This window comes from Aulostomus chinensis, chromosome 9, assembly GCF_037954235.1.
Source record: "Aulostomus chinensis isolate RoL2024-O1b breed Wild chromosome 9, RoL_Achi_v1.0, whole genome shotgun sequence".
In the NCBI taxonomy this organism is placed as follows: domain Eukaryota; kingdom Metazoa; phylum Chordata; class Actinopteri; order Syngnathiformes; family Aulostomidae; genus Aulostomus; species Aulostomus chinensis.
Window position 1 is genome coordinate 7087160 of NC_141328.1, and position 13351 is coordinate 7100510.

Genomic DNA, 13351 nt, shown 5'->3' on the forward strand with positions numbered 1-13351 from the left:
CTCCCCCACCTGATCAGGCCCCTGTTCTGCCTGGGCAGACACCAATGCCAAATCCTGCTTCACCAGTGCAGCAATCTTCTGCCTGAGCTCATCCTGGGCAACGTCCTGACCCTGCCCTGGCTGCGTCATCATCACTGCTGCTGTCCTGATGGTGAGGTCTGGCTGGCTTGTCTTCATTGTCACCTCCTGATTGGGTCTCTGCTGGGCTGTTGATGCTGCAGCCAGGTGCTGTTACTGCCACAGGTGCCATCACCATCACAAGTGGATCCTGTTCAAGCTGGGTCAGTGTCACTGCTGCCACACTTACCTGAAACAGTTTAACTTGAACAGGTGATGCTGATGTTCTGAAGTGTTCGATAAACTGGCTTTGCCATTCATACTTCCAGTTCACTGGCTTCTATATTTGTTTGTGTCTGGTAAGATAAATCATTTTGTATCTTACAAACAGCTGATGAACAAAGAACAGCAATTGTATACTTTTGCCATTGGTTTATTGATTGATTTTCGGATATTCATCAGAACGGTATTAACTTGCAGGCAGGCAACACATACACACAATAGCATTGTTATTTCAGCAGTGGGTACCTACTTTATATGTATGCTAAAATACATCCGTACACCAGAACATAACAAAAAATATATATTTAATATAATATTATCTGAAACAATTATATAATCAATCAATTCATCAATCAACATGTCATAATGTAATAAGTTAATAAAGTAAAAACAAAGGACACACAAGTGTGGCTTAGATACACTGAAGATCAGCAAAGATAAAGAGGAAGACAGCTGTCAAATCATAGCAATAAATAATGAAATATTACTGTAAATTTACAGGTAAAGTTGGGAGAACATTCAGCACTGATCAACAAATCCACCAACCAGCTACTGACAGAGGGGCCTTGAACTAAAATATTTAATCCCTGGTATTTCCATAGATATGAGCTTTTTTGGTGAAAATTTTATTCATAAGAATTAAGTGGATTCCTGGTTTTATTGTTTATATTTTCTTTCCATTTTCGATTAATTTAATTGGTCAGCAAAATGGATTGCTGCGTGACAAGTCTTTAGGATGTTACACAGCATTGGCAGTCCCGGCTATAACAATTTTCACAGTAATTTTTAACAGCATGCCCATTTTTACATTCGTAATAAGAATCCTCCTCATTAGGGACAGCAACACGCCCATCACTCAGTCCAGCACAAGGGTCTTAAGGGTCTGATGAAGGAAATTCAGATATAGTGTGAATAGTTCAATCATGACATCATGAAAATGTGAGCAAATGAAATGAAATGCTGATGGGATTTGAGTGCAACACACAAAAGAACAGTTCTTTTCATTTTATTACCTGCTTCTGGATCTTTACGTAGAGCTTCATCAACATACCTGAGGAGGGGGTATTCACCCTCTCCACAGAACTCTCCATTAAAGTCATCCTGGTCCAGAGACGAAAAAAAGACTCCTCCAAAGTTGTTTTCTTTTAGGTAATTGATCTATGAGAATTAAAAAAGCACTATAACTGCTGAAATTCTAAAGTATGTGTTCTTTACTGGATTTTAAAAGAATCACATGGCAATCATAATGAAACATTTTAAACTACCTTCTCGTCAATGCTGTCCATGTTATCATATCCCACCCACTGATCCTCTGCGGTGGCGAACGGAACCTTCTGACCAGCAATCGTCCGGTTTTGCTCCCCCTTCATATAAATGCAAATCTGCAAGGAAGTAAATGGAAATTTGTCTCACCAAATAAAGTAAACACAATATCAATCATTTGGCAACTGATATAAAAACATTCCATTCACTTCTTGCAGTTTTACCTCATAATAGGCCCACATGCCTGGTACATCAGTGTAGCAGCCGCTTTCTCCAGGACCATTGGCTGCTGCTCCAACACCATTTTCAGCAGAGTTAGAGAGAGTAAAGGATCGGCCATATGGAGCTAGTCCCAGATTAAGTTTTTCTGCAGGGGCCCCCTTGCTCTGCCAGTACTTCATGGCAGCATCCTGACATGTGGAAACAGACACTTAGATTAGAGAATAGAGCTCTAAATAGAAAGATGTCCAAGCTGGAAACCATCAATCTCTGCTGCTTGCCGTGTTGTAGTAGACTGCGTCTCCAGTGTCTGTGCTTCCCTGGTACAAGGGGCTGTGGTGCTTTGTGACACCATCGTCAGGGCGGTGAAGGTCAAAGGTCAACACATTCATGAAATCCAGGTACCTGATGAAATACAGGGGAGGTTATGTTTACCTAAAGATGATGACAGCTACTGATGGACTAATGTTAGAAAATATGTTTTTTTTGTTTACCTGGAAAGTTTTTTGACAGTATAACTGTCATCGATGACTGCTTTCTCAGCAGAGACACTGGCAGTGAGCAGTAATCTGGGCTGGCCAGATGATGTTGCCTCAGCATCAAAGGCCTCTTTGAGTTCCTATAGAAGAGAGAGTCAGATTTAAGTATCACTTATATACAGATATTATAATTTCTGCATGTAATGTGTGACATTTTTCTGACAGTAAACCAGGAAAGGATTTGAGGATCTGACCTTGCACAACAGCATGAAAGTATTTTTCCCGTCTTGTCCACTTTTTTCACCAAACTGCCAGTTCAGGTTTAGTCCATCAAAGTCATTGTCTTTTAGTAGACTGATAGCAGACTGGATGAAAATGGCTCTGTTATCTGCTGATGCCAATCTGGCAAATCTGGTAGAAGGTTGGAACACATCAGAGGATATCCCCTATACTGTATTTTAGCGAGTTACAATAGCATTTAAACAGGAAAAGAGAGGATAACACAGTGTCCTTCATGAAGATAACATTATGCAGCTTTAAGCAACTGAATAATTGAAAAAAAATCCACAAAACTAACCATGTATACATTAACTGACCTCTGCAATATGCTATGATTAAAGGAATAATGTGAAAAAATTCAGGTGGAAATAAAAATGCTTCTTAAGGGTTTGTGTGTGTAAGTTTGGTTGTTTTAAATATGTCTCATCCATAAGACTAACAAAACAAGGGGTTGTTGCAATGGATTTTATACATAAAAGTAGTTTTCAACATTAGCAAATTTACTCGATTTGATTGCATGCTGATTAAGTTAAATAAAATACAATGATTATCACCTAATTTTGAATAAAGTGGCAATAACGTACATATTGCCTAGGGCGCAACGGTGGTGCACTGTTGCCTCACAGCAAAAAGGTTCTGGGTTCTAGCCCTGGCTCAGGCACAGGATCTTTCTGGAGTCTCCATGTTCTCCCTGTGCCTGCGTGGGTTCTCTCTGGTACTCCAGCTTCCTTCCACAGTCCAAAGACATCAAGAGGGGACGAGGCTGATTGATACTCTAAATTGACTGTAGGTGTGACTGTGAGTGTGAATGGTTGTCTGTCTCTATGTGTTGGCCCTGCCATGGACTGGCGACCTGTTCAGGGTGAACCACGCCTCTTGCTCGAAGGCTGCTGGGATAGGCTCCTGAACAGAGTAAGCGGTCGAAAATGGATGGATGGATGGACATATTACCTACAGCATGGTACAATTCCATCATGAAAATAAAAAAAACTGAATATTATCCAGAATCTGTTTGTGTCTCGTGTTGAAAACATCTGATTAAATGACCGATGGATCGAAAAAAAAAACATTGCATTGTCTTTCACTACCTATTTCATCTGAAACATGTGCTCATGCAAAACTTTACAACACCGATTACAAATGTGAAGATTTCATGGTCATAGTACAGCACTGGAAAATGAAAGCCCTAAATATATCATGTATATATTCATTATGTTTCTTTTGCAATTTACCTTTTTACATTCAATTTTCCATCCAAGAGCGTTTTGAGTTTGCTGTTGCTGTAGAATCACAAGAGTGCGATCATTATTATTTAGAACAATAAAAACACAGTTTTCACAAATGTACTGTGTCAGCAAAAACACTGACCTCCTTTTTAGTTTATTTAGGGCCTCATAGCGTTCCTCGTCACCATTGAAAATAGGTTCCAGTTCGAAGTCAGAATTAATCTTAGCAGCTCCGAAGACCAGATGAGTACAGTATGTTGCATTAATATCTGAAACCTTGAACTTCCCTTCCTGCAGTGTTTTTCGTGATTTGCTGTTATAGAGACAAACCAGTCTGAGGGAGGAGGCTGAAAATTTGAAGGAAATCATTACATTTTTCAAGTTGTTATTCTTTGACATTTCTTAAATTATGATTTACATCATGAGTTCTAACTTACCCAAGCTGGCGAAGATCAAACAGAGACCTTCAGAGTGACAGACCTTGTCAGTATCAGTATATATACACGTATCACTGAGATATCACTTTTTGGCAAAGAATCACTTTTTGCCACAACACTTTAATGTGCTGAATGAATGTTAACAGTTTTAATAGAAAAATTGTTTCATCAGTGTGTCCTACCTGCTGTAAGAATTAGCTTGCACATGATGTTTCTATGGGGAAAGAAAAGGACCTGTTAGTTGAACTGGAGTTGGAAAACACAGATAAAAGTCATACTAAATAGAACATTTTTTACATTCCAGGTCACCAGTCCATCACAGGGCCAGCACATATAGACAGACAAATCATTCACACTCACACCTTCGGTCAATTTAGAGTATCAATAAGCTATACCTGAGCCGAGATTTGAACCCAGAACCGTCTTGTTGTGAGGCAACAGTGCTAACCACTGCACCACCGTGCCGCCCCGGAAGATTTATTTTCTTCTATTTTATCCTGAATTGGAATTTCCCAAGGGGATTCATTTTCCATTTAAAAACACAGCTTCTTGAATTTTTCTTTTTGTGGCCAGTAAATCTAGGAAATGTGCAGAATTTTTTTTATGTTATACAAAACATCGCATGGTTCAGCAAAACTGATTAAACTAATTTTAGACTGTTGGATAGCTTTGTGCTATATTTATTTTACTCTAGTATGAACACAGAGTGCTCATAAACTATCATTTAATATCATCAGTTAATTATTGTCCTCTTTTCTCAAATTTACTCTCTGTAGGTTTCAGTGACACTGTAGAAAAACTGGTTTAGCAAGTCTTTCCGGTAATGTCAGCCAGCTGCTGACCTGGTAAAGCCGTGTTTGTTCTTCAGCATTGCTGGTAAATCTTTTGCACTAATCCAAGGGCATCAGTCTGATTTTGATATTGGCAGGGACATTAAAGCGCTCCATGGTGGCAAGATACTAATTGCTCCTGATGGCCCTGCTCCGGACTGGCGATCCATCCAGGGTGAACCTCCAGCCTCTCACCCTGTGTCAGTTGGGACAGGCTCAACAACTATACTGCTCTGGGCCCACTCAGGTAGTTTTACTTTAGAGAGTAGAGTAATCCTTTATTAAATCCCTTGCGGAAAATTGGAAAATTACACACCCAGGTTGCCTGATACTGCTGTCACAAATTATTACCGGTAACATTGTAACTTAAAAGATCATGAGGAGTGAGTTTTTTGGTCATGAGGAGGAATGGAATTCCAACCTCTGACGGTACTGAGGGTCAACAGCTTTATGATTCTTTGCTCTTGGAGAAACATTCTTATAACTCAACTTTGACACACAAATCAAACCTCTGCCATGACTGACAAGTTATCGCTCTTGAAACTGCATTTAAAAACCTACATTTACATTAAGTTTCACCTGGTCTTTTTGGTTAGTTTGTGATTTCTAATATTTAAAAGAACAAATATAACAATCATAACATCAGGTGCGACAAATCAGAATATTTCAGCTTCAGTTAGAGACTAGCATCATATATAGATTTAGTTTAGCAAGTTAAATTGTACTTACATGGTTCAAGACAAAGGGTATAAATATTTCCACTGTGACTGCTGGATGTCTTATGGATGTCTGCTGTTTCTATCTGTTACAGTCCATTTTATATGAAGAGGAAAAGGGTTACTTGGGTGTGGATATTCAATAACAGTTCGATAGGGTTTGGCTATAATTAAGAACATGTAATGACCCAGGTGACATCACGAGGCTCTGAACAATGACACAGAAGCATACAGCACTGATACTCAACAAGTCGCATCATGAATGACGGCTCAAGTAACAATTAAAATTGTCTAGTAAATAATCACGCAGCGTTAAGCATCTACATGTACGTGGATTTGTGGCCCTTTAACACCGGTTATACACTTCTACTTGGAGTATAATTTAATTGCCGAAAAAGAAGACACAATACACATTTACATGTATTAAAGACATTTACAGCTTTTTTGAGTGATGGTATCAATATTATTTCATTTAAATGTTCAGCTATTTCTATAATAGCCTTGTCATGTTTATGGTATACAGCAGTGCAACAGGGATACCACTTTCACCTGTACTGACTCTCACTGCATAACTGAGCTAAACAGTGTACAGGATGTCCTCTAGTCGCATCGGCTTTTACATCATAGCCCGCGTCCTGCTAGGCCTGGGCTGGTCAGGGATTTCATGATCCTCAGTAGAAATCAGTTTACTCTAAGATTTAAGAAATGAAGACATGATTGCACTATCGTGGTATAACACAGTTTACCTTTAAAATATCCTGTAGGAAGGGATGTTCTAATCTGCCATACTGGCTCTGCTTATATCCGCATGAAGGCCTTGAAGCCTTTCAATCAGGTCTTTGTCCAAACAAGTTCTGACAATGCTTATTCAACTCACCTCTGCCAGGTGAATTTCTTTCCACTTTCCAGTATATGGAGCTGGAGCTGTGGTGATATTCCCACACTGGCGGCTGAGCTGGCTACTCCCAGTTAAGGCTTTGCTTGCATGGAAGTCAAGTCAAGACAAGTCAGTTTTATTTGTTTAGCACCTAATTACAACAAAAGTTATCTCGTGACACTTGACAAGTCGAGCAGGTCCAGTACCACACTCCTTCGATGAATTTACACCCAACAATTCTCCATCAGCAAGCACATCCTGCAACAGCGGCAACGATGCATGGATTTAGCTATTTAAATGTCGTCTTCCGCTTATTCCTTACTATTAAGGGTCGCGGGGGGGCTGGAGCCTATCCCAGCGTCTACGGGCGAGAGGCGGGGTACACCCTGGACAGGTCGCCAGTCCATCGCAGGGCCAACATACAAAGACGAACAACCATTCACACTTACATTCATACCTACAGTCAGTTTAGAGTATCAGTCAGCCTCGTCCCCAATTGCATGTCTTTGGACAGTGGGAGGAAGCCGGAGTACGCGGAGAAAACCCACGCAGGCACGGGGAGAACATGCAAACTCCACACAGAAAGATCCCGCGCCCGAGCCGGGACTCGAACCCGGAACCTTCTTGCTGTGAGGCCACAGTGCTGACCACTGCACCACTGTGCTGCTCTCTATTCAAATGTGAAGCTTACATTTCTCTTACTTTTACGTGCACCAAGTCAATGCAATCTTCCAGTTCCATCAAAAGAAACTTTTCAAATTAGAAGTGCTTGAAAATATAGACTTCGAGAAGGTTTTGTGACCACGTGCCTGTAGAAAATAAGTAACAAACAGTAAGATGTGAATCTAGTTTATGTGAAAAGAGATGTATGGTCAAGAATCATTGTCTTCTTCTCTTGTGTCTTTTTTTTTTTTTACTCCCCTGCATTCACTCCCTGACATAACTTCTGCTTGAACTTCTTGATTGGCCTCGGCTGTTGTTACGCTGAGAAAAGGTGGTGACAGTTGAGGCAGAGACAGTTTTGTGATGCACAAAAGTTGCGATGCAGGAAATACAGCTCACTGGGTGTGATTTTGGACATACTTTCATCTAGTTAAGGGCACGCCCGTTCTGACTGTGACGCATCTGATGCTGCGCCGGTCCTTTGTGATTTAATTACATGGCATTCAGGTCGTCAGAGAGAATGAGTGCCTTAAATGCCGCCATAGCCTGTCTTGTATGCAAATGGGGGGAAAAAAAGCCTACCACATACTTCAGAAAGTTGACAACATAATCAGGCAAACACACATGCACACACACACATGCACCACTTGAAAAGGCAGTTACATCACTGTTCAGTTCTAACAGACATTGAAGTCACATTTGCAATGTTCTTTGCATTCTGAAATATTAGAATTTATAAAACAGAAAAAAAAATTTCAAGGTGCAGACGTAATAAACCAACATGACAAAAGAGGGTGTGTTTGCCTGTCAATCATGTGACAACGATGTTGAATCACAAAGTCAAGTGCACGTTGCAATTATACAATGGTTACCAACAAAATAAAGCTGTAAAACTGTAAATAACCACAACACACCATGTCTGGTACTTGGCTCTCATAATAGAAATGGCTTTTGCCTGTTTTATCTCCATGTCTGTAGAAATAAATGTTGTCCAAATAAGGGCTGAGGCAGTCGGGTTGGCCTTTCGTAACAGTTTAGCAACAGGGATGTTATTTAGGCCCTGTTTGGATTAATGTAACAGGTTAATGTTCTCTAGAGATCACGGAATTTCCCAAATTGAATAAATATCACACAGCAGTGAGCAGCCATTCCTTTGGTTTCCTAACATACATCTCTTTGATAGTCGGGAAGACTTGAACTCACTGCACATTCCTTTTGGAATGGATTTTAAGATTTTACTTTTTGCTTTTCAATCCAGAGTAGATATCAGAACTGCTGTTGCAATACCAACCAACCCGAGAACCCCCGCCAGAAACCTTCTCTCTGTTCCCCCTTCAAAGTGTACTGAAAATGATTATTTGCTGCAGAAGCATCACCACTCAACTGAGAAACTTTCAGTATCTTTATTATATCTTTTTTTTGTCCGTCTTTTAATATCCTTCCTGCTTTATTCGTGGTTTGTATGCCTGCCTCTTTTTTCTTTTTTTTTTTTTTAGGAATTATCATTCAAATTAAATACTAAAGCAAAATATCACATGTTTTATGTGCAAGTATTTTAAGACAGCGAGGCTGCATGAAGTATATATGAATTTACAAAATGTTTTGTTTCAAGCCAGTTTGAGGCTCCAAAATTTGAATAATAATATCTTAATAATTTTTTAACTTTAAAAATTTACCTTCATGAACTCCAAATTATGGCAGTGCTGTGTGCTCGATCAACATGTATGAGGTCATCAGGTCTCAAAAGATGTTATCTATGAATGTTCTTACTTTATGGCTTTCGCAGCATTTTACCATTATGGTTGGAGTTAAATGAAATATCTGATTTAAAAAAAAATCCAGTATTCGAATAAGGTAATGACACTTTGATGTAAAAGCAAAATACTTAGTTGTGTTTCGAAAAGCCATAATAATTCACAGGAAATTGTAAGATTATCATTGATATAATTAAAAAAAAATCGTATTTCTACATAAAAACTTGTAAATCAGTAGTTTTTACTGACAGTTTCATGTATCTGACCTTGATTGAACGAAGCTACGCTGCATTTTAGGGCCAGTTACAGCATTTGCAGTTGTCTTTGAAGACTAAAGTAGCAGGGCAGTTTTGGATAAAGGTGATGCCACTGGCGCAACTATAAAACGAACTTGGATCATCAGGTTTGGCGTAAAGCCCAGTAGGTTTTGTAGCACAGAAGTTGTCGGGCGTTTCAGTCGGAGCAGGGACTGTAACACTCGGACGAAGTGGGGTGCTGGTAGGTTGGGTTTCATTTGTATTCAGAGGGATTTTTTGAGGAGTATCGGTAGGAAGATCTGGAGAAATACAAATAAGCTGTTAGTGTCATTTAAAGTACCCTCAAAAATAACAAAATTTGAGGATGAACATATATTTTACTGATAATGTTTCTTCTTACCTGAAGTTAAAAGAGTATGAAGATAGCTGAGGAGGGGATAGTTGCCCTGTTCACAGAACTGTCCAGTAAAGTCATCCAGATCTAGAGCCCAGATGAAGGCTCCGCCAAACTGGTTGTCTTTTAAGTAACGCACCTGAATTAGAAACGATAGCGAGAGTTCAGCAATCAAAGAAACTAGAAATACGTAGGTCAACACTTGTAGAAATTTGTGACCACCTTTGTCTCAAAACTACTTTTGTCGTCGAATCCAACCCACTCATTTTGTTTTGTGGCATAGGGAACTTTCTGATCCTCAATCGACTGGACGACAGCCCCTTTTAGAAAAGTGCAAATCTGGAGAGAAAAAAATAAAGCCTGTGAATAGTTTAATTTCACAACATCCTGACAACTTCATCATGAAAACTTATATTTCTTACATAGACTTGCTAATTCAATATGCAAGTTTTAACCTCGTAATAGGACCAGAAGCCAGACTCCCTCGTAAAAGTTCCAGCAGGGGCGGGACCACTTGCTGGTGCTCCCACTAGACTAGATGGAGTGGACAGGTGAAATGCTCTTCCATATGTTGCAAAGCCCATATTTAGCTTTTCTGCAGGCACTCCCTTATCCCGCCAGTACCTCATGGAAAAGTCCTGAAATATAACTAAAATGTAATGCACTGAAAGAACAGGTGAAATAAGGTTGAGGTCAGTACTTGGTCTGGAGTTGGTCAACCAAACTGCAGACAACCGGTGAAAACGCAGGGTGAAAAGACCTCACGATGTATTCATAAAAAAACAAATAAGACATAGCAGAGCTCTGATAAAACTGACAAATAGAATGGAGGGACCAAGCATGAACACATATGGAGTCATGAGAATCTGACAAAGACTGACACAAGACTCTGAACTTAAATACACAAGCTACTAAAGACACAACAGGAACCGAGCAGGAAAACGGGAGGGCAGGGAAGGAGCTGAATGGGCAAGAAACACTGGGAGCAGGACTGAGGATGAGGACTAACCGACAAGACACAGGTCAAGCACTCAAAAGGCTTAAAAAGACAAAGACGGGAAATAATACTGGAGTGCATGCGAGGGAAGAGAACTTCAAAATAATACAGAAACAGACAAAGGTTAGGGTCACAACACAATGCCAATGCCAAAATCAAAACCAAGGAATTCATTGTAATATACACTGAAAGTCTATATTTGTATCAACTCAAAAATGGCCACAGTCCTGACAGAACTATAGTAGTACTCACAGTATTTAAGTAAACTTGGTCCCCTGTCTCCTGATCTCTTTTGTATAAAGGGCTGTTGTGTCCTGTGACGCTCTCCCAGGTGCCATGATAGTCATACGACATCACATTGATAAAATCCATGTACCTAACAAAATGTGACCGCAAGTTAACAAAGCACGATTACAGTTAATGAGTGGAATGGTTTCTGGAAACTAAAATATCGGTATACTTTGCAAGTTCTGCTACTTCATAACCAGCATCAATGGTTCCTTTCCCAGCAGCCACAGCAGCAGCGAGCATTAATCTGGAACGGCCAGTTTCTGTACCCTCAGCCTCATAGGCCTCCAGGAGCTCCTGTACACCAGAGATAGAATGTTTGACAAGTCTTCTCATGTCTCGCTTTTCAACGAATCACAAGCATCTCAGTGGTAGTTTCACATCTGACCTTGCATAACTCTGTGAATTTCTGCTTGTCCTCTTGCGGACTTCCTCTTGCAGCAGGATATTCCCAGTCCAGGTCAAGACCATCAAAACCATGTTGCCTCAGTAGTTTGATAGAAGATTTTATAAATGTCCTCCTGTTGGCTTGTGTTGATACCATCGTAGTGAATCTGAGTAGCATTTTGGGGGACATAAAATTACACTTTTGAAGACAAATATATGGAACGTCAATCATTATTTATTGTTTTATGCAACAACAACAACAACAAAAAAAAAACCCTCACTTTTGTGATCCAAAACTCCAACCTCCAACTGACAACAGTGTTTTAAGATTGGGATTCCTGTATGAAGAATAAATACGTTGTGTAACAAGCAAGGATTATATTTTACATACAACTGTATAACACATTTAGGTGGCAAGGAGCTGACCTGGTTTTGAGCGCGTTAAAGGATTTATATAGTTCCACATCATTCCATTCTATGGTGACCAACTCATTTGCCTCATTAATACCAGAGAAGGCATACATCAGGTGGGTGCACAGGCTCGGATCAATGTTTGATGGCAGAAACTTTCCATTGCCAGGTCTGTATTGGGACCAGTTAGTGAAATAACACACCAGTCTGGTACCTGACACTAAACATAGAGTAACAGAAATAGTTTTAATGCATATCCAGCATATTAAGCCTTTGATCAAACGCAACTAAAGGTTGGTTTAATTCATTAACTCACCCAAACTGTTCATGAAGACACAGAGAGCTTCAAAATCATAGATATAGTTAGTAAATATAGGGTACTGGTTGATCTTAAGATGAAAATTACGGCTTTAAGTACGACTTACCTGCAGTTACAATTAGCTTTCTCATGGTCGTTGGTAGCTAGGATGGGTTCATGCAATGTCAAAAACAGAGGACAAAGTAGCTTTGTGAGGAGTAAATACGCAATGGTAACAATTAATCATTAACCAGGAAAACATTTCGGGACCTCCCAAAACTTCAGACAGGAAGCTGTGTCGAACAGACCATAAAATAAAATTCCTCAACATGTTCTGAATGTTTCTACACTGATCTACGCAGTCTGCATCCACACTGCATAGTCACACGCAACCAGTTATAGATATGAGTTTATAGTCCTTAAAGTCCTTTTAAAAGTCGCTTGAACTCTTAACAGGATGATGATTATAATGATGAGTCACAGTAAAATGTCAGATTCTAAGCCAGCTGCTGATAAGATTCCTTCTCCTGATTTAAAGATGGTCCAGAGAAAAACTGTTATGCAGGAAGGAACATCTCACTTATTTTTGAGTTGACTGAAAGTTGTCAAATGACAATTGTCATTCCACTCATTAGCTGGATCTATCAGGTGTGTACAGAAGTGGAGATATTTGCCAATGTCTCGCTTGTACCGGGACCAGTTAGTTAAGTAGCACAACAGTTCAGGAGAAGACACTCTCAGTATTCAAATTGTTCTTTGTACTGCTTGATTTTACTTGAATCAATGACAAAGTCTTGTAAATTTGATGACAGGAGTTTGTAAATCATTACTGAACTCCGATATTTTCAACAACAGCCCCTTCTTGTCTCTTTCGCTCTCTGAATTCAACTGAACCACACAAAAAAAAAACACAATTATCAAAATTACCATTTACCAAGAAGAATTAGTCATTGTTCGAATTGAATGAAGTTTGCTTGACACAATACTACAAGAATACACACGATAACTTCCCCCATTCTTCCTAGTTGAAGGTAGTGTGTTTTGTCATATTGCACTTGTCTGTGCTTGCTTCCTCGTCTGTGATAGGTTGTTTATTTTCAGGCCAGCTGTCACTTGAAGGCTTTTATTTGTGAATGTTGACGCATAATTTGATGTCACCTTTCGTGCGTTCAAATCATGGCTTACAGATACTGATCCCTGTGTGACGCAGCACAATTTTTAAAAAAAGTAATGACTC

The 13351-nt window shown here is 39.6% G+C and overlaps 2 protein-coding genes across 2 annotated transcripts; both read right to left on the reverse strand.

Annotated features, from left to right (window-relative positions):
- Positions 1-485: 485 nt before the first annotated feature.
- On the reverse strand, positions 486-7584 carry LOC147255627 (acidic mammalian chitinase-like). The gene is made up of 13 exons (XM_086213448.1): positions 6666-7584; positions 5802-5874; positions 4425-4456; positions 4243-4269; positions 3948-4152; positions 3812-3859; positions 2555-2711; positions 2316-2440; positions 2103-2226; positions 1827-2012; positions 1605-1721; positions 1353-1497; positions 486-1222 (listed from the first exon to the last, which is right to left on the reverse strand). Exons 3-13 carry the CDS (start codon positions 4447-4449, stop codon positions 1215-1217), a joined length of 1167 nt encoding a protein of 388 aa, XP_086069574.1. The 5' UTR covers positions 4450-4456; positions 5802-5874; positions 6666-7584; the 3' UTR covers positions 486-1214.
- A 1209-nt stretch (positions 7585-8793) lies between these two features.
- LOC147255628 (acidic mammalian chitinase-like) lies at positions 8794-12343 on the reverse strand. The gene is made up of 11 exons (XM_086213447.1): positions 12242-12343; positions 12133-12159; positions 11832-12036; positions 11687-11743; positions 11407-11572; positions 11191-11315; positions 10983-11106; positions 10189-10371; positions 9956-10072; positions 9740-9872; positions 8794-9638 (listed from the first exon to the last, which is right to left on the reverse strand). The coding sequence occupies exons 1-11, from the start codon at positions 12264-12266 to the stop codon at positions 9376-9378; spliced, it is 1425 nt and encodes a 474-aa protein (XP_086069573.1). The 5' UTR covers positions 12267-12343; the 3' UTR covers positions 8794-9375.
- Between the last annotated feature and the right edge of the window lie 1008 nt (positions 12344-13351).